The sequence below is a fragment of the Diadema antillarum genome, unplaced genomic scaffold (assembly GCF_040938485.1).
Source record: "Diadema antillarum isolate AM-2024a unplaced genomic scaffold, OU_Dant_1.0 seq00000931_RagTag, whole genome shotgun sequence".
Classification (NCBI taxonomy): Eukaryota; Metazoa; Echinodermata; class Echinoidea; order Diadematoida; family Diadematidae; genus Diadema; species Diadema antillarum.
Window position 1 is genome coordinate 1,332,747 of NW_027271782.1, and position 23,529 is coordinate 1,356,275.

The 23,529-nt window shown below is 38.0% G+C and overlaps 1 protein-coding gene across 1 annotated transcript in view; it reads left to right on the forward strand.

Annotated features, from left to right (window-relative positions):
* LOC139741483 (uncharacterized) overlaps positions 1 to 23,529 on the forward strand; it is a 149,279-nt gene that overhangs the window by 111,518 nt on the left and 14,232 nt on the right. The window contains exons 5-11 of the mRNA XM_071652068.1: positions 5,227 to 5,304; positions 10,374 to 10,569; positions 11,165 to 12,053; positions 15,610 to 15,670; positions 18,366 to 18,528; positions 19,556 to 19,610; positions 20,084 to 20,962. Of these exons, the coding sequence (XP_071508169.1) occupies positions 5,227 to 5,304; positions 10,374 to 10,569; positions 11,165 to 12,053; positions 15,610 to 15,670; positions 18,366 to 18,528; positions 19,556 to 19,610; positions 20,084 to 20,962 (2,321 nt within the window). The remainder of the gene's footprint in view (positions 1 to 5,226; positions 5,305 to 10,373; positions 10,570 to 11,164; positions 12,054 to 15,609; positions 15,671 to 18,365; positions 18,529 to 19,555; positions 19,611 to 20,083; positions 20,963 to 23,529) is intronic.

The following is a 23,529-nucleotide window of genomic DNA, read 5'->3' on the forward strand; positions in this document are numbered from 1 at the left end:
ATCCTCCCACAAATTGTCCATGTTGTACACGGCGTCCAAGTTCTCTATGAACTCCGACTCCGTCAGTTGCGATATTGCTGAATCCATGTATGTGTCTATCTTCGCTTCCCAGTCTAACCACAGACACTCGTGGTGTTTCTGACTAGGATGATTCGTTTGACAACCGTAGCATTTCTCCAGTACAAGTTCGTTGATCTTTTTCATGATCACTTTGGTGGCTGTGATGAACGGTCCGGCATAGGTCGTACGGGTGATGCAGTGGATATCATTGGGAATATCAATCAGGTTTGATCTCTCCCTCCTTTTCTCGCCGTCCTGATCTGCTCCCATCTCCTTCTCGTCCTTTCCGCTCGTCTCACTGGCCCTCTTCGATGTCACCATCTCCCGAATCTCATCTACCGACACGTGTTTGGCAGCGGGCAATGGTTTTATGCTTCTCATTTCCTTGTGGTGGGTAAGTTCAGCTTTGACCTATCGAAAAAATTATTATTATTATTATTATTATTATTAGCAGTAGAAGTAGTGATAGTGGATATTCATTCTATAGGGGGTGGGTAAAAAATAGAAGCGCGAGTTCTGTTAGACCATTAATGATAATAATCGGGACCTTGCCAAGAAGTGCTGCGAGAATATGAATGGGAGTTGCTGTTCTCCCTCTTCCTTTTCTGCTGTTGTTGTAGTTGTTGCTTTTTGGCCTCTTTTTGCAACTGGTTAATCGCACGCGAAATTGGAAACATCGCATCACGCATCTTTTCCCACTGCTCCACCGTAAGGTTTATACCCCTCAAAGCTGTGCACATCTTGCCAAGATGATTTTGATAATAATCGCGAATGTTCACGTAGACAGTGCCTTGATATATTTTCACTACAACAAAGCGTTTTGAACCCAAGTGAAAGGGAATGGCTCCTTCCTCGAAAGTAAATGGTGACGTCGCTGACTTTCCAGCATATCCACTCGTGGAGGAATTCTACAAAAAATAACAATGAAAGGAATAGAAATAACTAAAACGTAGGATCGTTTGAAACGTAGACTCATAATAATGCAGTATGTCCCTACGGCACTGTAATTAAGTGATAGACGTAATAAACTATACTTAATTTGTATTTTAATTTTGTGACAATCAACTTTTCTAAAATCATCTGTGTTAGACATATCCATCGAAAAAAAAAAAAACGATAATGTACTCACCATTGATGCCGAACTGTCACCGTCCTCATTTCGTCCCTTGGAAACACCAACAACATCCCCCTCATCATTCACATAGGCACTGGCATCAGAATAACTGTAAGAGGCCATTTTCTCAGTTAACTCAAACTGCTACACGTTCAAGACAAAGATCGCAATACTGATTTTACCTGTAGAATGATCGATGTTGTTCATGTTCACTCTTTATAAATGTATCAGAGCTCATCACAATCGGCTTATTTTGCATTGTTTTCCTCTATTTTTAACAGCTTCGAGGTTATATTTTTACCATAAGTTTTCTGACCTCAGCAGTGCACTTTTCGCTCACTCTTGCATATTAGCCCTCTTCTATCGGACAACTCCTTCCTCTTCGAGGACATATTTTTACTATCGGTTTTCTGACCTCATCAGAGTATTTTTCGCTCACTCTTGCATAATTATCCCTCTTCTATCAAACATCTCCTTCCTCTCCTATTGTACAACTACGTCCTCTTCAATGTCATATTTTTACTGTAAGTTTTCTGACCTTATCAGAGTACACTTCGTACCCTCACATGTCTTAATTACCCTAGTACCTCTCACAGTTATGGCTTTATCCCGTCAAAACAAATGTTCATCGACACAGCCTCCATACTACATGTCATATTCTGTTTCACTCCCTGTCTGATATGCAAATCGATCATCAGAGTACACTTCGTACCCTCGCATTTCACAGTAGACGTCGTCCATTCATGATATACTGTTTCACTCGCTGTCTGCTCTGACCGTCGGTCATCAGAGTACACTTCGTACCCTCGCATTTCACAGTAGACTTCGTCCAGTCATGATATACTGTTTCACTCGCTGTCTGCTCTGACCGTCGGTCACTGTCTGATATGTCCGGCGCTCATCAGTGTACACTTCGTACCCGCACATTTCTTCATCACATTGCTCTCGTTCCTCCAGCAGCTCTACGGGCTTTATCCCGTCAAAACAAATTTTTATCAACTCAGCATCAATACTATAGATTTATCGATACATTCATAATTTTCTTTTTCTCACTGTCTGATTTGCCCGCTCCTCCCTATTTTCAAGGCTACATTATTACTATAAGCTCTCTGACCTCTCCAAAGTACGTGACCTGATTTTCAACAAAATACATAGCGATACTATTTTTATATTTATTACTCTCATTTTTTCCCATTTTCTCGGAAAAATCAAGGTCGAATTTTTGACATATAGACGGGCTACACTACTTATAGCCTTAACTCAATGCTCACGTGTTTATTGTCCTTCAAATTCATAGGTAGTGATTGAAATATATGATATCAGATTAAAATGCCAATTTGAGTAGTTTTCTGTTTTTGTTTGTACATTCATCAGAATGCAGTTTGCTCTTTTGAATCATTTCTCTAATTTTGGCTTTTTATGACACACTGTTAATGACATGAATGAATTTGTATAGAGTACTAAAGTGTGACATCACAGCCATTTATTGCCATGGAGACCGGTTCTAAACAACTTCATGTATCCCCAATGTCTGCGAACACGTTGGTCGCTAACCATGCTGGAGGAAAAGACTGTGATATCTTCACTTTGGTGCCCTATAATTGACACTATCAATGAAATATGTATGCCAAATTTTCAGTATTTTTAAGAGTGAGATAGAGTGAACAATTATGCGGGCGTTCGATCTGTGAAGAATCAAGTTTCAAGGTTTTTGAACTTCTTGTGGGTCATCACTGTTTGATATTGTTCGCCAAATACAAAACATTCACCGTGACAGTGGTAAAAGTTTGGTGCTGTTATCTTGCTGAGATTTCAGACCTGCCAAAATTAGGTTATCTGTCAGAGAGGAAGTGGGTAAAGGAGAAGATCCCCCCTGGGGTGACAGTGCCTTCCCCTGATTACATAACAGTAAAGCCCCTGACTCTCCCAATGGTAAAACTCACTGCTTCTCGCATTTGATGTGTAATCAGTGAGCTCTACAGAGGTGATTAGGAATTATTGTACAACATATCGCGGCTGCTCGGTTGTTGAGACCATTGAGCGAGATTGTGGAACTGTCATGGAAGGATTTGCCCATGGAGGAAACGTCGATGTTCTGATTTTTAGAATAAGCAGGTTTTAGCATACAGTACATATGGTTGAGAGGAAAAACTATCCAAGATGCCAATATCAAGGAGTCATACCACTTCTGGAGCCTCTCTGTATGCGAGTTATAATGTTTCAAGGTAATGCTTACCAGTGTGAATTGTATGAGTACTTGTATTTAAAGACCCGGTACGTGAGGATACCCCACAGTGGAATGACTGACCCGGCTCTGGTACATTTGAGAATCCCCGTAACGAATTGTGTGTAGCTTTTTATTGATCTCTATGTAAGTACACACAAGATTAGAGTATCTCACCTGGAGTCAGCTGTTACCAATGAGCATAAGCCTCAATGCACATACATTGTATTCGCTGACCAAAACTATGAGGACGGGCTGATTTTGCTACACAACATGCACATGATTCCCAAAGACACTTGCCCAAGTATAGTTGGACTCATCCTCAATGGGTGAAGAAGTATTGTCCGGTTTATTCTCTTGATCTTTGTATCATCATTCTCTGTATCAATTTGCAGCCATATCTTCCTGAAAACAATTACCATTGCCAAAGAGGTTATTCTGGTGGGCTGATAAGGCATTCAATAAAATTGCTGTGAGGAAGATATAGAAAGTGATCCAGTGAATGAATTTGAAAATGTATGGTTCTTGCACTTTATATTTCAAAGCGATCCATAAAACTGTGGCTCATAGAAAAGTGTACATTTGTAGTGCCAGACCGTGCTGCTGGAATATATTTCTGAGAAATAGAACCCCGCTTGTCATTTCCTGAGTCCGATGGTCTATCATCTGTGATCTAAATACTTGTGTATCTCACTGTCTCAGCCTGCCCTCAAAAAAGAATCAAAAAGTCTATTTCTGAAGAAAACCAAATGATACAATAATTGGTGGCGCTTTTATAGTTTTTATCTTTCTTTCTTTTTTGTGTATCTTCGTGTGTGTGTGTGTGTGTGTGTGTATGTGTGTATGTGTGTGTGTGTTTATGTGTCAGAACAAGAACCGCATATATATTGCTCCTTCATTTTCTTCTTGTCTTCTCTGAAGTTATGACTCTAAGCCACTGCACCTTCTTTAAACAGGAAACTTGTAAAATATTGACTTTGAAGGTGTGATCTTGATTTATGGGATTATGTGTGTGTTTGGTATAACACATGTATTTCAGCTCTTTTGTGATGAGATGCAGTAACTTAACTGAGGCTATGTACTTGCCTGAATATATGATTCTCAAATCTCCTACAAATGCAGACTTTCATTGATTAACAAATGTTAACTTTGTCATTAACTTGTCATTTAGTAATTATATCTCATTCATCAAAGTTATAAGGTGTATACCTATCCATGTATTCACACCTGTTAACTTTGCTCTTGTCACCCAAATAGCATTATATATCAAACAAGTTATACGTATGAATGGAGAATAGAATTCAATGTATGTGTCCATGTTATGAAAAAATATATATATACCCCAGTTGCATACATGTGATGATTTATTCTTCTGTGGTAATACACTATCAATAGTCATCAAAAGAAACTGCCTGACATAGCAAGCAGGCACAAGCTGATATTTCTTGTCTCATTTGTACAGGATATCTTGCACTCTATATTCAGAGGTCTTTTACTGCTCTTAGTGATTGGCTTTTGAAGTTTTACTTAGCTTTTTTAATTCTATTGCACACTTTCAGGAACTTTCCATACATAGCAATGAATGTACACCTGTACTTTCAATGGCTAAAATTTGTTTACATGAATCACTGTAAAGCCATGATTTTTTTTTTCTCAGATTTCTGCTTGAATGAATGTGTCATATCATAAAATATTATACCTGACAATATTATGGTATGTATCCACCTGATGATTATACCATTTTATTAATTTCCGATATATTCCAGCACTCACATCTCTAGTTTGGTTTCTGTTTTTTTTTCTCCACCCTAACAATCGCTTCCTCCAGTTTGGATAGCCTCATGAGAAGTGCCTCACATTTTATTAGCAAAAAACGCAGATCTTTAAGGAGGTGCTTTACTTCAGTGTGAGTAAAAAGACTGGTGGTTCAAGCGATATCTTCTTCACATCAATTCCAGACATTAAAGGAAACCAAAACACAAAGAGAAATGTGGATTGAGTGAAAGCAGCAACATTAGTAGAACACATCAGTGAAAGTTTCAGGAAAATTTGAGGACAATTGATGCAGAAGTTATGGATATTTAAAGCTTTGGTGTTGGAACCGCTGGATGAGGAGACTACTAGATTTCATGATGTCATGTGTGAATAACAATATAAAGAAAATGTAAAGGGAATTCCTCAAAAATTCATTTTTCATGAAAATTACATATTCCATCAACTTGATACTGACATATGTTAAGAGTAGTAATTATTTCCCCTGCTTTCTGAAAGCGGTTGGTCAAGTGCTCTTTCATTATGCTAGAAAAGTGAAAGCATGTTGAATTTTCTTCATATTTTATTCATAATTGTTGTCCACACATGATGTCATAAACTCAAGTAGTTTCCTCATCCAGTGGTTCCTGAGACTAAAACTTTATAAACTTATAACTTTTGCATCAATTAGCTGATTTTCCTCAAACTTTCGCTGATTTGTTCTACTAATTTTTCTGCTTTCACTCAATCCACATTTCTCTATGGGTTTGGGTTTTCTTTGATTTTCATGGTAGATACATTGATTTGTTTTAATTTTTTTGTTGAGCATACATCAGTGCTATTTAAGGCATTGTAATCTTGAAAATAAAAACAGGTATTACCTTCATTTGTCCTATTGTTCAACATGGGAGACATTACATAGAGAAATTCGTGTTAATGAATAGAAAGAAAGAATATATTTTCCTCTGTCAAAATATGGATGAAGGTCCATTGCACTTTTCATAGCATATCATAATATTGTATTCTTTGCCTTGCATTATTAGTCATAAACATTATTTGCATAAATCATTTATTCAAAAATATTCATTTTATGGCAGCAATATTACTGAAAGAAGGAAACTGTGTGAGGTTTGAAATGGAACACCAATCAATCCATATTACTCATCTATATCTATGCTTTTATGAAAACTATGCCATATTGGCTGTTTTGTGAGATAAAAGAACTACACATAGAGCATTATCTTTATGTGTCTATGACAGTGCAAGTTTACATCATGTGTGAGTTAGCAATGATGAGTAAGAAACAACAATCAGATAACAAGAATAGCGAAAGTTAAATCAAAATCAGATATTGGAACAGAATGACATCAGGTGAGTGCTAGGGAATATCAAAACATGACAAGGTAAAGCTTAAGTGCCCAGGTGCATATTTGGAACCTACGTGTGTGGAGGAAAGACTGCTCTATATTTGCAAATTATGACACTTCCAAGGCAGTGAAAGAAGCATGTTAGTTACAATGTGCCCTTTTAAAGGACAAATTCACCTACATAGACATGTGGATTGAGTGAATGCAGCAATATTAGTAGAACACATCGGTGACAGTTTGAGGAAAATCGGACCATCCGTTCAAAAGTTATGAATTTTCTGCTTAGTCACGGCTGGATGAGAAGACTACTAACAGCTTGTGATGTCATATGAGTACAACGATATAAAGAAAATAGAAAGAAAATTCAAGATATTCTCACTTTTCTCACATAGCAAAAAGAACACTTGACTTCTCTCTTTCAGAAGTCAGGGGGAATAGTATTACCCCGAACATACGTCAGTAACAAGTCGAAGAAATGTGCACTTTATTCAAAAAGTCAAGTTTTGTGAAATTCTCTTTTTATTTTCCTTATATCGTTGTACGCATGTGACATCGTACACTGTAGTAGTCTTCTCCTCAAGCAGTGATTGTGCAGATACTTTAAAAATTCATAACTTTTGAATGGATTGTCGGATTTTCCCCAAACTTTCACTGATGTGTTCTACTAATATTGTTGCATTCACTCAATCTACATGTATATGAGGGTGAACTTGTCCTTTAATTACCAAGATTTTTGCATGCAGAATACTTTGAAAAAGTAATGAGGTGTAAAGATATTTACTTCTATAAACAGTAGTAGAAATGCACTGCTATGCTAACTCCTCAGTAGATTAGTGAGTATATTTGCTCCTTATTTGCGTTGTTTTTATGTGACAAAACAGCTTCAAATGAAATATGAAAAGTTACTAAGCACCCGCAAAGATTAATTAATGCCTTACACCCTGCTTCACATTGCCTTTTAGTTTTGGTTCATGTCCATTATAATGCCATTGTTATACGCTTTGAACCCATATTTATGCTTTAATACTTTGCATTTAACATGGACTGATTTGCAAATGAGTGCACAAAAGATACAAAAAGATGATTTCATTTTCTTCACAACAGAATAGATAAACAATACCACCCATGCAATGTTGCAATCTTTATCAATATTTAAAGTGTATCAATAGAAGATACATTTAATCCAACTTTGATATAGTATATGGTGTGTTTTTTATGCCTCTGCCACGAAGTGGTGCTGGAGTCATTATGTTTTTTAAGTGATACTTTCAGAGCTCTGTGCATGTCTTTAAGCTAGTATGTAATTGTTGGAAACTACATGTAAATATATTTTGTTATATGTGTGCATATTGTTGATGCTCTTATGGGATAATGTTCTCTATTCTTAAGGTTTATTATTCTGAAACACACAAACACACACACCCTATACCTAGATGTTTGTTTATCCCAATATGATATACGGTTCATGGATCTGAACATCATTTATTTGGCATTATTCCAAAGGTTCCATATTCCATAGGTTTGTTAATCCAAAAATGAAGCAAGATTCATTATTCCAAAGGTTCCTTATTCTGAAAACGAAAATGAAATGAGGTTCATTAATTCAAAAATAAAAAAATGTGGCTACTAAAGAACCTTTCAAAAAAACAAACTTTACTTTGTTTTTAGATTGACAAACCTTTGGAATAAAGTACTGTATTCACTCTTTTGTGTGTTTTTTTAAGCATTTTATTTTCTCTTACATAACTTCAAAGCCTTACTATTGCATGCATTGTGCGTAAAATTATTTTGTGTTGAAAACATCAGTGGTATGTTTTCTTTAACTTATTTGAATGATTATGCTGCACTTATATGAGTTAAGTTGTTATGTTGTTCTTCAGGATTATTTTACATTTGGTTTGTTTGTGCGGAATTTTTAATTTTTATTTGATTTTAAAGGGGAATTTTTGTCATTTAATATGTATGCATGATGAGATTGATATGAAGTAAAAGTTTAGATTGTTTGGAGGAGATGGTAAGTCTGAAAAAGTGTTGAATTTCTGATTATATTGACGGTGAAATCGATTCTGTTTTATTTTCAGGATGAAGGAAAATTTGTCATAGAATAATTATTGCACAGTGGGGCTTTTCTTTTTTCTTTTTTTTTCCTTAATTGGTATTTTGTTTTTGCATTACTTTGATACATCTTGATTTTTGGTTTTGATTTTCTTTAGTGTTATCTGTTTTTTTTAGTTGATATTATTGTTTTTACTTTAAACTAATATTATCTTTATGATTACTACTTCATGACATTTGAAACACATATGCATAACATCTCATTTGAAAAAAAAAAACAAGTCATTTTTTCAGAGATACAAGTACATATTTACTGTGGCAAGATATTCATTTAGCGGGTATGATTATATATACAGTGTATTAATTATTCATTCATATGTCCATATGTATATGTGTATATACAGACATGTAACTAATGCCTAGCCAATTAAGTTGATACACTTTGTGCAATCTTATTTACTTAAATATATCCAGCATTCCCATACTTTCATGCACAACCTAACTTTTGTCAATTTTTATGTATGTTGACTTGTCATTCCACATCAATTCAGTAATAACAATGCACTAATTTCACCAATGCATTAAACAAACCATTTTTTTTTTAATTTCAACTGTGCACTTTGTTCAAGTTGGCTGTGTTGATTAGAGCAAAATCAGACTCACAGAATGGAGAATTTTTTATGAAAATCGGACCTAAAATCAGAAAGACATGGTTGTCCCATGTTTTCAGAAATCATTGAAATCAGTTGCAACCACAAACTCAAATTGGCACTGGTAACGATGTCATCAGATGTCAAGTCTCCTAGTAAACTATACAAATATTGTCACTAAATGTCCTTTTTATGCCTCCGCCCAAAGTGTGCCGGAGGCATTATGTTGTCGTTTTCTGCATGAAATAAATAAAGGAGTAAGATTAGACTTTAAAAAGTCATTTTAGTCCTGCCACAACCTAATCTGTCATTTATAATTTTAGGCTACATAACTAGCAGCGGCAAGAAGAGGTTGCAGTCGCTAAATCATCCTTAATAGTCTTAAAACAAACTTTTGTAAATGTCTTTATGTACACAAACCAATGGGAGTGTTTGTGAGATGAGATGACATCATCACCTCTTGTATTTTGCATGTTTTTGATAAAAATGTGACATAGGAATTAATTTCTATTTCTCCACATTAGATTTCAATACTTTAACTTCCCTAGCTCTACATCTGACTTTGACTAAACTTCCATAAGGTGTATTGGTCTGATTTTGCTTAAGAGCAAGTTGGACATGATGTGGCTTTTTGCAAATAAAAGAGTCACTACTTTTTAATTAGCTCATATCCCATTCCCCTCCGGGAATCATTACAAGCCCCTCCCCCCACCCCCTTCATTTTGATATACCTTCATATCCCATGATACTTCCCCAAAGTGTGTTTGTCAATAGCTGTACTCAACAAACTAAAATTTGTATACCATGTTTTAGCTCAAGTATTACTCTGTGCAAGGACACCAAATGTTAATTTTAAAAACATTGATTTCATATGAAATTGTTCATCAAATTGTTTAATTTGATGAAATGAGGATAAGATAGTGTCATTGAGCAACATGCTAAAGTTAGATTTCCATCTCCTTCTTTTTCCTCTTTTTCTTCTTCTCTTGATCCCATATTGATGAAATTTCTTGTGAACTGCTGGCTTGGGTGTTCTCAATTGATGTTTGATGACTCAAACATGGCATTTTGATTCACCTAGTAGCGAAGTGACATGTGTTAGCTGGTATACATGCCTCTCACTTTGTTCATCATTATCATCCCGTTTGCAGGCAGAGGCACTGTGCCGTCCGGATGCGGTCAGCCACGGACAAGCAGGGCTTCAGTCCCCGCCGGACAGGGGAGCTCAAGAGGCAGGGACGGTCCATCCAGGAGCTGACCCAGGGTGGTGTGGAAGAGAAGATGGGGCAAGAGATGATGGAGGAGGAGGAGGAGGAGGAGGAGGAGGTGGAGGAGGAGATGTTTAAGGTTGGTGGAAAGTCAGACTGTCATCTCAGCAGATGACTAACCAAAGAACAGGGTCCTGTTACAAACAAGTTGAAATCAAACACAAGTCAGAAAATCAAGCAGAAGTCTCTGAATACTCGATCCCGATTGGCTGATACCTGATTTATGTTTGATTTTCTGACTTATGTGTGATTGCATCTTTTTATGCAACAGCCCAAATGTCACATACTCATTGGCATGATCGAGAAAAAGTGATTCAGTTCAGTTTTTTTTATTATGCTTATTTTCTGATCATATCCCAGCAGAGTATAAAACCAAAGTAATTTTTATTCCTAAATATTCAAAAATACTGTGTTCTTGATTATTAAAGTGCAAGTGCATATTTTGCCATATTGCATGCATTAAAAGTGTACAGCAAGTTTAATAGCTGCAGTGTCAAAAATATCTGGACACAGATGAATGGTTGAACAGCTTGCCAGACGTAAGTGGAGAGCAGTGGATATGAGAATGAAGTTTTTTATTACACTATCAACATCACGTATGGAATTTTTTTATTCAGCATTACTTACTAGCATCTGATTCTAAGATGTACATGTATCTCTGTTTTCACCACTAGACTACCAAACAACTCGAGACAGAGACCAAGTATTTGTGTGTTTACGAGGACCAGGGATCGGAAGGCAATGAATATGAGGAGGTGCCATCGCTTGATTCGTCGGATGAGGAAGTGGACAAGAGGGTTGAAGCGATTACCATAGCGGGGATCGCTGATGCTGCTCAGCCAATGGAGGAGAGGATGGATGTTGATGGGAGACTTGGAGCAGGTGGAGAGACAGACAAGAAGGATTCCAAAGATGAGGCAGAGAATGTGGTGGTCCGGCGCAACAGTAGCATGCGTAGCCGGGCCAAGACCAGCCCCGAGAGCGTCCGTGCGTCGAGCAAGAACAAGATGAAGCGGCACAGCGAGGGAGCGTTTGAGAACTTCGTCCCCATCTTCCTCAGGAAGCCCGACGCTCCCGCAGCCCCGAGTGCCTCGCAGCGCCACTCCATCGCCTTGCTCCGGGAGGAATTCGAGCACAAGATGGCCTTCCGGGCAAAGCAGCACGAGGAGGCTGCTGTAGATGCGGAGGAAGCCGCAGAGCCGTACAGCTACGTGGTCGAGGGCGACGATGACGACACGTCCAGTGATGGTTCAGACTATGAGGTAGTGTGCTCGACGGATGATGGTGAACAAGGTCCGCGAGTGCCAGCGAAGGAGAAGAAGGAGAACAAGTCGTATGGAGTCTACGACATCGAGGGGCATCGTCAAGCAGTGTCACGGGATGGCTCGTTGGCGAGCAACAGCAGCGGTGGCTACCTGGTCCTCTACGATGACTGGAAGGAGGTGGAGGAGAGTGGGAGAATCGCTCGCCGCAATAAGGGCTCTAATGACAAGAACAGGAGGCGTGTGATTGCCATGGACTCATTGGTTTCTGAGATCAATACAACACAGAATACAACTCAAGGTGAAGATACCTTTTTCATTGTCTTACATTGACAGCATGTGATTGTATAGGATACACATAACCACTAATGCACATTACACAGGATGTTAGTAAGAATTATGCATTTGATAGTAAGTTTACTACATTCAAAAACATACAAGCTGAAGATAGTGTGTTTTGGACTGTTCAAAAGTTACAGAGGTTGGATGATAGTATTGAAGCCTAACCAAGTAATGTGCATTTTCAATTAAACAATGTCATGACTTTCTAATTGTGCACAGCCAGTCTTACAACTAGCTCCCAGCTAAGTGAGCTTCACACACAAACATATATAAGTAATGATATTATTTAAATAATAATATATGATAATTAAACAATTAGTAATAATGCACTCCCTCTGGAAAAAAAAAAAAGAAGATCTCTATGAATTTCGAAATTTTCTACATGTCATACAGAATGCTTATCTTGTGGAGGTAAACTTTACTTATTTTTCATTGATTTTTTATTTTTTTTTTTTACAGCTGCACTGTTTTCCTAGAAAGGAAATTCATTGTTGAACTTGTCTAAGACATGGCCCATGATTAGCGAAGAATAAACTCTGGGGAACAGACTTAACATGAAATTCGGAAGACCACAACAGCTTAGGCCAGTGACTCTCAGTGTCATCAAAAACCAAACAAGGAACAGAGAAACAGGAAATTTCTTTTGTGCCCTCCATCACAGGTTGAAACAAAGTGTGCACGTTTAAAGCAAACACATTACAACAATACCTAGGTCAGCCACAGTGTAGTATTTTAGTAATATATATATATATTTTTTTGCAGATTCACCTAGAACTTTGAGGTCTATAAGATGAGGTCAAGAAAACATCCTTTTCCTAAATAATGTGTTATCGCATGACTGTTTTTCGCTGGAGCTGGCTGTAAGGTGTAGGGAGAATTTTAATGGAAAGTGTATCAGATTACAAGAATGATATCAGATTTTTCTTATACTCTAGCTATGTAATTAACCATTAAAAAATGCTTTGAAGTATTTGCTAGAAAGTGTGGTGGAGTTTAAAATTCATACTTCCCCTACCTATAACCCCTTTTCCCACCACACTTTTATGTATCCTTATCTGGTCAGTTCTCAAGCTTTCTCAAGCTCTAAATTTCATCAGTGGTATGGTTTTACTTGCCAGAATTTTGTTTTCATTGATGTTACTATTAGCATGATTTATATATCATATATCATCCACACCTTCCTTTTTTTTTTTTTACCTGTATGCAAATGCGATGATACACATAGAAGTCTTGCTTACATCTCATATCAAGATTAACTCATTGCCTGCCTGGTAGAAAGGTACCAAGGTCTGTAGGCTTGAAAAGTAAAAGAAAAAAAGAAATACATGATGGCTGCATCATAGGAAAAAACTTTTAAAACTCTGTCAAATTATGCCATGAACAAAATGTTGATTTTGGAGTGAAAATTCATGCTAGTGCCCTTCTGCCAGGTACACGATGGATTTTTACAGTTTTGCTACAGTGTGATTGAATTTCTTTTAAGATTTTATGATATTTCAGTTTTCGGAGCATTGTCACATTTCACATGTGCAATTATACCTGTGGTGGGTTTTTTTCAGAAAAAAAAACCCCACACATTCCACTGAAATAAATGGTTAGGTTACTATGACTACTGTATGTTATCCCTGTACTGCTAAGAGTTTTAGGCTCAACAAAAAACTTCTGAAGAAAATCAAGATTTAGAAAAAAAAAATTGAATCTATAACTAAAATGTACATGTTGTATCACAAGAATAATGTAAAAAAGCCAGTATTGACTAGCCAAGAACCATGTCAACAAACTTTTCAATGATATACACACAATTGTCGAGCATCAACAACAGTCAAGCGTATTGTTAGAGTGTGTCATTTGTGTGAAAATGTCAATTGCGTGCAAGTAAACAAAACTGTGGATATATAGGACTGGCATGTACACTGTAGGATGCTGCTATGGCTTATTATATTACATAACGACAGAGCAGAGCACCAGGACGGGACGGAAAACCGAAATGGTGTTTAGGAAGTCAGATCCTTATCTACAGACTGTGACTTTACAGTTTGGCTTGCTACTTTTTTTCCCCTGCTTGTTTAGGGGAACTTCTCTCTCTGTACTGGTAACCTGTAGGTCATTTGCGGTGGCTGGTCTCTGTAAAAAAAAAAAAAAAAAAAAAAAAAGAGTAGTTAATCATTGGTACTGGAGCCTGTTAATCAGTTTGGTTGGTGTAAAAATGGCGCTTGGTGACATGCCATTGGGAAGTGTTTGTTGCTGCACAGTGCTATATGGTGGGGATCGTTTCTTCAGTCGTGATAATTTTAATGGAATATACTAGCACAATGTTGGGCAATTTGGGACCAAGGATATCTACTCTGATTGATCGATTACTGAAAAGTAAGTCAAATCATGATCGAGTGATCATGGTAAATCTTTGTTGTGACTCAATTTTCCCTCACTTCCTCTTCAGATATGACATTTTTAGACAACTATGATCACAGTTCGTTCAGTTTAGTGTAGCTGATTCCTTCGCTTAGTTTCTATGTCTGTGTCTTTGTAAGGCATACTGAAACTTTTTTTGTATAATTGCATGTACAAAATTGTTTCAAAAATTGATTTCTTCTGAGGAAACTTGTTTTCTTCCAATATATCCTTAATTTTTCTTCTTTATTTTTATCACAAAAGCTGTATATGTGTTCATTGGTTCTCTTTTAACATAATTAGGTCACTGAAGAGCAAATACAACAGACTTATAGTAGGATATGTTGTGTTCAGATCGCATTTCTGAATAATGATTGCTTTTAGTGACTGTACTTTGCATAGAAGGACACCATTCTTATGTTCCCATTTCAGATTGTTTATTTCTCCACTTGCACTAATGTAATCAGTGTAACAAATCAGCAGTGTTCACATCAAAATATATGAGTACGTTAATAGTTTACTTTGAATGAATATAATTACATGTTTAAACATACACACATACATTTTATCATATTTTAACCCATCGATGACAAGTCCCAAGAATACTTGGGCAGGTGTTAAAAGGAAACGAGTGTTTAAGCAAAATCAGCTTGTCTTCAACAGCTTAAGATACGGGTAGCCAAGACCATTTTCAATAAGGAGATTGCTTGGCTGGGATAATGGTATCTGGGTAGTATGGTAGCTTGTAATTCTCTCTTTATTTCTAATAGAAGGAACAAAGCACACACACACACACACACACACACAAATAAATAATTTGAATCTCTGAAATTCTCAATATCATTTTAGCAGAGGAGGATAACACAAAGGGAATGTGAAAGATACTCTCCAGTCATAGCATTTAATTGAATCTGCAATATTATCTGACAATAGGAAGTGGGTGACAACCTGTGTAAAAAAAGAAAAGAAAAAAAAAAGAATTCTTGAAGAGAGAGTCATCTGTTGGTCAACAGTTTCAAGGAAATCAAGCCAATAAAGTGGTATAACTGCATGACAAAGCAAATTTCATATCAATATAATAATTTTTTTTTTCTCTTTTTATGTGTGTTTGCTTCCACTTTTAGGATCTGTGGACGTCCCAGACCAGAATGACTTTATGATGAGTGATGAAGCGGGGGTGTATGGGTAAGATATGGTGCATAACACATCCCTCATTGTAGTAACCACATTACTAGACAGGAATTGACCAAGGGTGGCTCATGTTACACACACACAAAAAAGTAGTCCACCATGAACCTGAAGTTGATATACTTGTGTTGTGAGCAATTATTATGTGCGATAGTTAGTATGATGACATTGTGACACACAATGCCCATTTTTTATTGCCCACTGGTTTTACGAGCGTTTGTGTCCAAGCTCTACCATGATAAGGTAAGAATTTTTTGAAGGCAGACTTAAATCGAATCGATTGTTCACTTGTAGGCAGTAGTAGCATTTTCGATTCTTCTTTTGGAGGTTCTATGACATGGTACATTTCCTCCACAGGATGTCATAGAATTTTGATCAAATTCTCTTGTTACTCTCTTGCCTTTTCATGACATTTTTGGGACAGAAATAGTTTTTGTTCAAGGCTGAAATGCCCCTAAAAGCCTTCATACTTTGCATCCCCTCTTGTAAAGACATTCATGATGAGCTGCAATAAGAATGCGACTTCATCAACAGAGAGAATTAATCCCCTCTTTATATGGACCCCTGAATTGTCTCTGTGAGCCTGCATTCTGCGGAGGAGCTTGTCAACCCCTTGTCTGGTTGCCACGGCAACACATTAGTCTCAATTTCCTCCGTGCTGTCTTGGGTGAGAGAGGATGAGTCTTAGGGGGGTGATGAGGTTGGGATTAGGCTGTGTGTCAACGAGGATTAACATAGGTCACGGAGAAGGTGAAAAAACAACTACAGACTTCACTCTTTCTTCATCTTTTCTTTCTAAAAAAGAACTACAGATAGACAGGACATGTGTGGTAGTTTTTCTGTCCTCTTCTCTCCTTCCCTGTAGTAGCAATCATTTGGTTTTTTTTCTTTTTGTTTCTGTCTATCCCTTCTGTCTATCCCATTGTTTGTCATTATCATCTCTTGGGTTTCTTTGTTGTTGTTGCTGGTGGGGGGGGGGGGGTAGTTGCCTTCCTTCGTCTTCTTGGAATCAGTGATTTTCTCATAGTGTCGTGCCACACCATGTTCAAATGTTGGCACTTATAACGTAGAGTGCTGTGAAATCAACAGAATTACACAAGTTTCATCATAATCGGGTGTAGAATGAGAAAGATGTACAGTTTTGTAGGCTTTGTAGATTTTCACAACACAGTGTCAGTGGTCACAACCACAAATGCTAATAAGCTGAGAGGATGCCACTACCTCACAAGCCTTCCATCAACCTACCCACAAATTTTTTTTACTGACCGTCCTTCGATTGAATCGAAATCAATAAAAATGTTCTGTATCTTTACATCAAGTTGTAGTCTTGTAACAACCAAAGCAATGCCATTTTGTTCTGTTTTTCTGTCTTTTTTTTTGGGGGGGTGGAATTTCAGATGGTGGTTTTTCTAGAGAAAAAAAAAACACAAATGTAATTTCTGCAATTCTTTTTTGCAGAATTTCATTGGAATGCATTGGAATTTCAGATGGTGGTTCTTCTAGGGTAAAAAAACACAAATATAATTTCTGCAATTCTTTTTTGCACAAACCTAAGGCAGTGTTGTAAAATGATGACATCATCACCTCTAATTTGCATAATGTGGTTGCGACCAATGTCACTGATTCATAAAAACATGAGCAACTCTGGAATTCTGTAACTTTTTTCCCAAGTTTTATCCCATTTCAATGAAACATGTGCTATTTTGTTTGCTTGCTTGTTTGCTTGTTTTGAAAGTCAGTATTAGGATTAAGTGACATTGCAATTTAAATCCCAGATAATTATGTTTTTGTTTCTACTTTTTTCCATCTTTCTATATGCTGTCCTCTATTTGTAAATCATCTACACAAAAGCCTGATAGATAACCAATCATCAATTTTGTGATCATAGTATTTTCAAATTTTTCTCGAGTTTACATTTTCAACTGAAATACAATGTTGTATACTCTAGACTGATAAAATAGCTGGTTATGTGAAATATAGCATATAAAAAAAAATATAACAATAAACCTTCCGTCCAAGAAGTGTTGTGCCTTTAGACAGCATGCAGTGAAGATATTTAACTTCGTATTTTGAACATAAACACTGTATTATGCACACTGTAGCAAGTGTTCTGAGCAGGACTGTGGATATTACCTTTATGTTAAACTTGGGACATTTGCAAATGGAATTCATTTTTTTATTCTTGTTCTGGTTTTAGGATGCTGATGACAATACAAAATGGCTGGCCTTGATTGAATAGTCACTTGTCTCAAAGCCAAAGAATTACATACACCATGTATTGCAGGCATATTAAGGTGATGGCCCAATGCATGCTTACTGAGTACAGTATATGTTATTAACCCGTTGAAGACGAGTCCTGGGAATGCTCGGACAGGTGTCTACGGGAAATGCATGTTTTAGTTAAATCAGTCCATCCCAATGGGTTAAACCATGACAGCTTGTTCATACATTGAGAAAAAAATATATAGCAAATATGAACTACTCTGCAGAATGAAGGAATATAGTAGGAATTAGTAGGAGACATGTATGTCCCTTTGTAGAAATTGTGAATGTTTCTCATTCTCTTGTGTAGAAATTATCTGTACACAAAGAAAGAAATCATTTCATACATCAGTGTATATCTGATGTGTGTGTGTATCAAATGTAAACCAGTATAAAAGATAATCTTCCCATGGACATGCCCACACTTCAGGTCATGTGATCGACCGACCAGCCCGGAGGCCCACAGCAATGGCCATCGTCTGCTGAAGAAGGCGATGGCCCCACCGCCCATGGTGGAGATTAGCACCGAGAAGCCAGCTGAGGACACCCCGCCCCCGATTCCTGAGAGGATTCCAATCAAACTGCAGGAAAGTGTGAGTCATATGGAGATTGGCCTGTGTTTAATGTGTCCAGATATGTGATTGTGAGTTGGCTCAGTCGGTAGCGCGTCTGCCTCACGATCTTAAGGACTCGGGTTTGGGACCCGAGTCTGGACTGACCAATGTTGTGTGTGATCGTACCGTCCCCACTAGCAAGAGGCAAAACACTCTGTCCCTCGGATAGGACATAAAATGGAGGTCCCGTGTATGAGAGAGTCACAACTCATGCACGTAAAAGATCCCGCTTCATTCATTCCTCGCAAAGAGCAGGGTGTTTAACCCAGTGAAGTGGTCCCACTTCACATCCAACTGGACCCCATGGAAGACCAGCTAAGCGTAGCTGAATGTGGGCTATTCAGCCGTCTTCTCAGATGGAAATAAACAAACAAACAAAAACAAACAAACAAAACTCTTTCTGACAGGCCAATTAATATTTGTATTCAAATGAATGCATGCCTCTTGCTGAGAACCTGGTATAAGACATTCAATGCAACCCATCTCTACTGATGAATCATGTGTCAACACTTTGAAGTCAGTGTGCATACATTAATTTGATATGTCAGGCAAATTCAGCAAGCTTTTAGATAGACTTTTCAATGATTAAAGCATGTTATGAAGTACAGTGATAATGCATTCAATTTGATGTAGTAGTAATTTGGTCTGTGACAAGTTGTAATCTGTATGATTTGTCATCTTGACACACAAGGCTGGTTTTTATTGCTACTGATCAACGATTTCCCATCCTCGGTATAAATAAACACTGATTATGAGGTTTTGTTTTGTTTTGTTTTGTTGTGTTTTTTTGTAGTAGCCATGATGATAATCATGGACATACATACTCAGGTGGGATTTGACCCCACAACATCCTTATTGCTAGATGGGCATCATATCCACAAAAGATACTGGTTTGTTATCAAACTAGCCCTTCTACTAGCCCTAGCCCTTCTACTACAAACACCAATCGAATAAGATGAACTCTTATTCATTTTGTATCTTGTCTTTATTTCTTGTCTTTGTGCAGGCTCTCTCCCCATCACCAGGAATGATGAGGAAACCTTCACGATTTGTTGCAAAAGGTGAGAGGAGTATTGCACATAAAACTGAACAGTCACGTAGGGAAATTATACTCTCAAAGGTCAGATATGTTTTGAGGAACTGAAGATACCATTTTAAAAAAATATGAAAGAAAATATATTCTTTTTGAGACATTTCAAAGAGTGTATTGTCCATGATAGGTATTTCAGCAGAATTATAATGATTTGTGGCAAGATTTTAAATCATTTTTGTTTATATCAAAAACAAGTTGAGGAGAACTTGGGTTTTGAGTACTGAATCTGTTGACAAGTGATTACAGAATACTATAAAAGTGCATGATATTCTTGTATGTGTTGGTTTCTTAATTGCCTCATTTGTTGCAATATGTAATCTATGGTCCATCTTAACCAGGCCTTGTTTGGATAGTTTTCCATCCTTATAGAGAAAATGAAAGTGGAAATGAGGTCAGTTTGTACTACCAATGCCTAAATTTCATCTCCCATTTCCTTCCTAGAACCTCTCTTCCAAATCTACCAGGCTGACCTATGGAAGCGAGACTCAGACGTAATCCTGAGACCACGAACCTTGAGGCGTAGCAAAAAGCCCCCACTCCCTGCCAGGACACACCTGAAAAACATGAACAACCCTCCCCCTCTCCCTCCAAACCACCCCTTGGAAAACAGACCGCTTCGAAAACCAAATGCCCCTCCCCCACTCCCGGAGAGAAATGCTGTGAACACCTCTAAGGGATCAAACCGCCTGAACATATCAGACTCACTGAATACGTCGAATATTTCAACAAGCAGTGCGCCCCCACTCATGAGAACGCCCAAGCTCTCCGATACCGAGATTAGACTCTCGCTGCAGAAGGAACTCTTCTCCAAGTTGAACCATTCCGATTCCGGCACGACCAACGCGATGGACAATAGCTTCGTGCTGAACAACAACATCCGCTCCGGTGACAGCCACAAGATTATGGACAGTAGTCGTACCTGCAGCGGAAACAGCGCCGTCGGGATCGGGAACGGTGTGCCGCCGGCGATGAACACCAGCAGCGATGGCATCGACGAGATGGAAGACCCGACGTACGGGTCCTCGGGCAATGAGGAGGGATCGTCATCGATGCATTCGGTGGATGACCTCCTGGGGGAAATTGACCGTAACCGCACTCATGGGAGCAGCATGGAAACACAGTCCTCGCACCAGTCAGCGGATGTTGGCCTGGACGAAACGGGAATGGAAGACCCGACCTACCAGTCGACGGAAATGGGAGACCCGACCTACCAGTCGACGGAAATGGGGGACCCGCATTACCATTCCACCGAGATGGAGGACCCCATCTACCAGTCTCAATCAGAGATCGACAACCAGGCCTTTGGGGATGAGTCCCTCGGTAAGAAAGAGTTCATATGTTGAAAATTAATCATTCTTTAATAGAGAGCAGTTTGAGGGAATCCTCACCATATTCTTTTTTTTTTTAATGAGCTAGAAAATAAATATGTTATAAAGTCATGGAATACTATCTTTTATTAAGCGCCGAAAGAACTGATATGTTTCTATCATGACATGTTCAAAATTTTTTCAATTTTTTTAATGGAAGTCACATGCACAGATGAATTGTCATGTTGTTAGACACTGAATCATTTTGTAATCGTGAAATTGCATCCTCCCAACACCAGTAGGGGCACTCTTATTACATTCCAGTCAATTTCTTGCATTATTTCAATGAATTATTTGAATGAATTATTGCAACAATATTTCAGACTGTGTTCTCAGTTTCTTTTAAACTTTGAAATCACATATATATATTTGATGAATGTGGCAGCCACTTCTGTTCTAGAATGTCCCTGTGGCATCAGTGCTATGTGATGAGAATCTTGATTACTGCTAGGCATCTCTCGTCATGACTCATATTTCATCACATTTGGTCAAATTTCAGCATCAGTATGTAAAGACTAGAATGCGACAGCAATATTTTAATTTCTAATAGATGCTTGCACTTTCAGTATTCAGTCATATAGGTCATTTGTAACAGTTCCATGATCAGGGTGTTTTTACAATTTGTCCAACAGTCCAGCTGTCCATCCCATCCAGATCATGTTATCATGATATAAGAAAAACATGTTCAGTGGATTTTCATAACACCCAGCCATTTATGCCACATGAGGTACAGATGTTAGGATTGGATTTGGTACAATTTCCGCAAGGTCATTGGTCAAAGGTTACTGAACTTTGGCTGCAGTTGGCACTTTCAGCCGTGTACTTTCATGTGTAGTCATTGTATGATGTATTTTCAGACTCTGTGGATAGCTTATTGCATGATGAACTATGATCTTCTTCTGTCATTTCCTTCTGTGGTATAATGCTTGCATTATTTAAGATAAATTATCTGTTATTTGAATGTGTGATGGCGAATACATGTACATGTGTGTTTGGTGCTGATACTTGCTGTTCTGCATTGCATGTTATCTAGTTCGCTCTGCCAGTGTTTTATTGTTGGGAAATGATTAACACCTTTTAATCATGGGACTCAAAATGTTAGCACCTAAAAGTTTCATTATTTTATTAGTCATAGATTTCATGCCTGGTCTAAAGGCAAATGTGGCTGCGTGATAATGACCTCCGTCAAAAACCTTCCACTGGATAGTGTTTTTTTTTTCCACTCAAGATAAAAGACCATCAGACTCACATGGTGTTTACGCATGGAAACATTCTGGCCTATATATAGTTTGTGGTGATTATTCATCACTTCTTCATTCGGAGCAATTAGATTGGGGCTGTATCGACTAAAAACACAGCTTGCCATCAGGGATTAGCCTTTTTCACCAGACTAAAGTGCGTACAACCTGTTGCTGAGGTTTCTGTGTGCCTGGTTTCAATTGGAATTAGAACAATTAGGCATTGAGTTTTATAGAATGGATAGCAAGAATCCTGCGATCTCATTGGTTGAAAACTGTGTGTGGATGTTCTACTGGTCACATGCTGCCTCACAGTGGTAAACATGTTATCGCACACTTGTGGCAAGAGTATGTGCACTTGTAACAAAGGTTCGCGCACTAAGCAAGCGTTCGCACACTCAGTACGAGATGCCTATTGGCTGAAAAATCATGCATCCAGTACTTTTGCCATGCATCCAGTAATTACTGGATGCATGGTTTTGAAGCATTGTGCTAGATGCATGATTTTCGGGCTTTTGTCTATGGCAAGCCAAAAGGAAATGCATCTTGTAAATTTGCCATTGCGTAACATGATCAAAAAATGGAGTTTTGGCCAGAAAATTGTCCCCATTCTATAACAGAGATGACACACATGTCTTTTCGTGCTTCAGTCGGAATAGTGTGCATGCGGTAACGATGGAATTTAGCCTAAACCATTCCATAGTTACCATATGCACACAATTCCAACTGACGCACTCAGACCTGTGCATCATTTGTATAATGTGCTCCTCCTAACTGGTTTGTGAGTGTGCTTTGTTGTGAGCATGTCATTCTTGAACTCTGTCCAAATGTTATTACGTCTTCTGAAGAGGGTTGGGTTAATTGGTGTTGTCGTAAAGGTGTACATATCATCTGCATAAGTTGAGTACATGCATTGTGGATGTTGCAATACACTGAGCACCACAATTTAGAAAAAAAGGGTGTCCTGAGGGGGAAAGAATTCATTCAATCATCATTGATTTGTTTGCTTCTGTTTACGTTACCAATGCAATGGGTTGTAGGTGTGTGTGTCTGTATGTCCTTGTGTATGTTAGTGTGTGTGTCTCTTGAACTCAGATGTTCTGAGTGGAAATTTTTCCACTTGTTACAAGGATAAGGTAGCTGTTATTCCTTGACCTGTTAGGATTGCATTTTCATATGCAAACTATAAAGTTGCATTTCATCCCCAAATCCTTTCAATGTGATATGATATATATAGGCAGTTCTTTTGCCCTTCTGGTTACAAAACAAGTACACAGGGCAA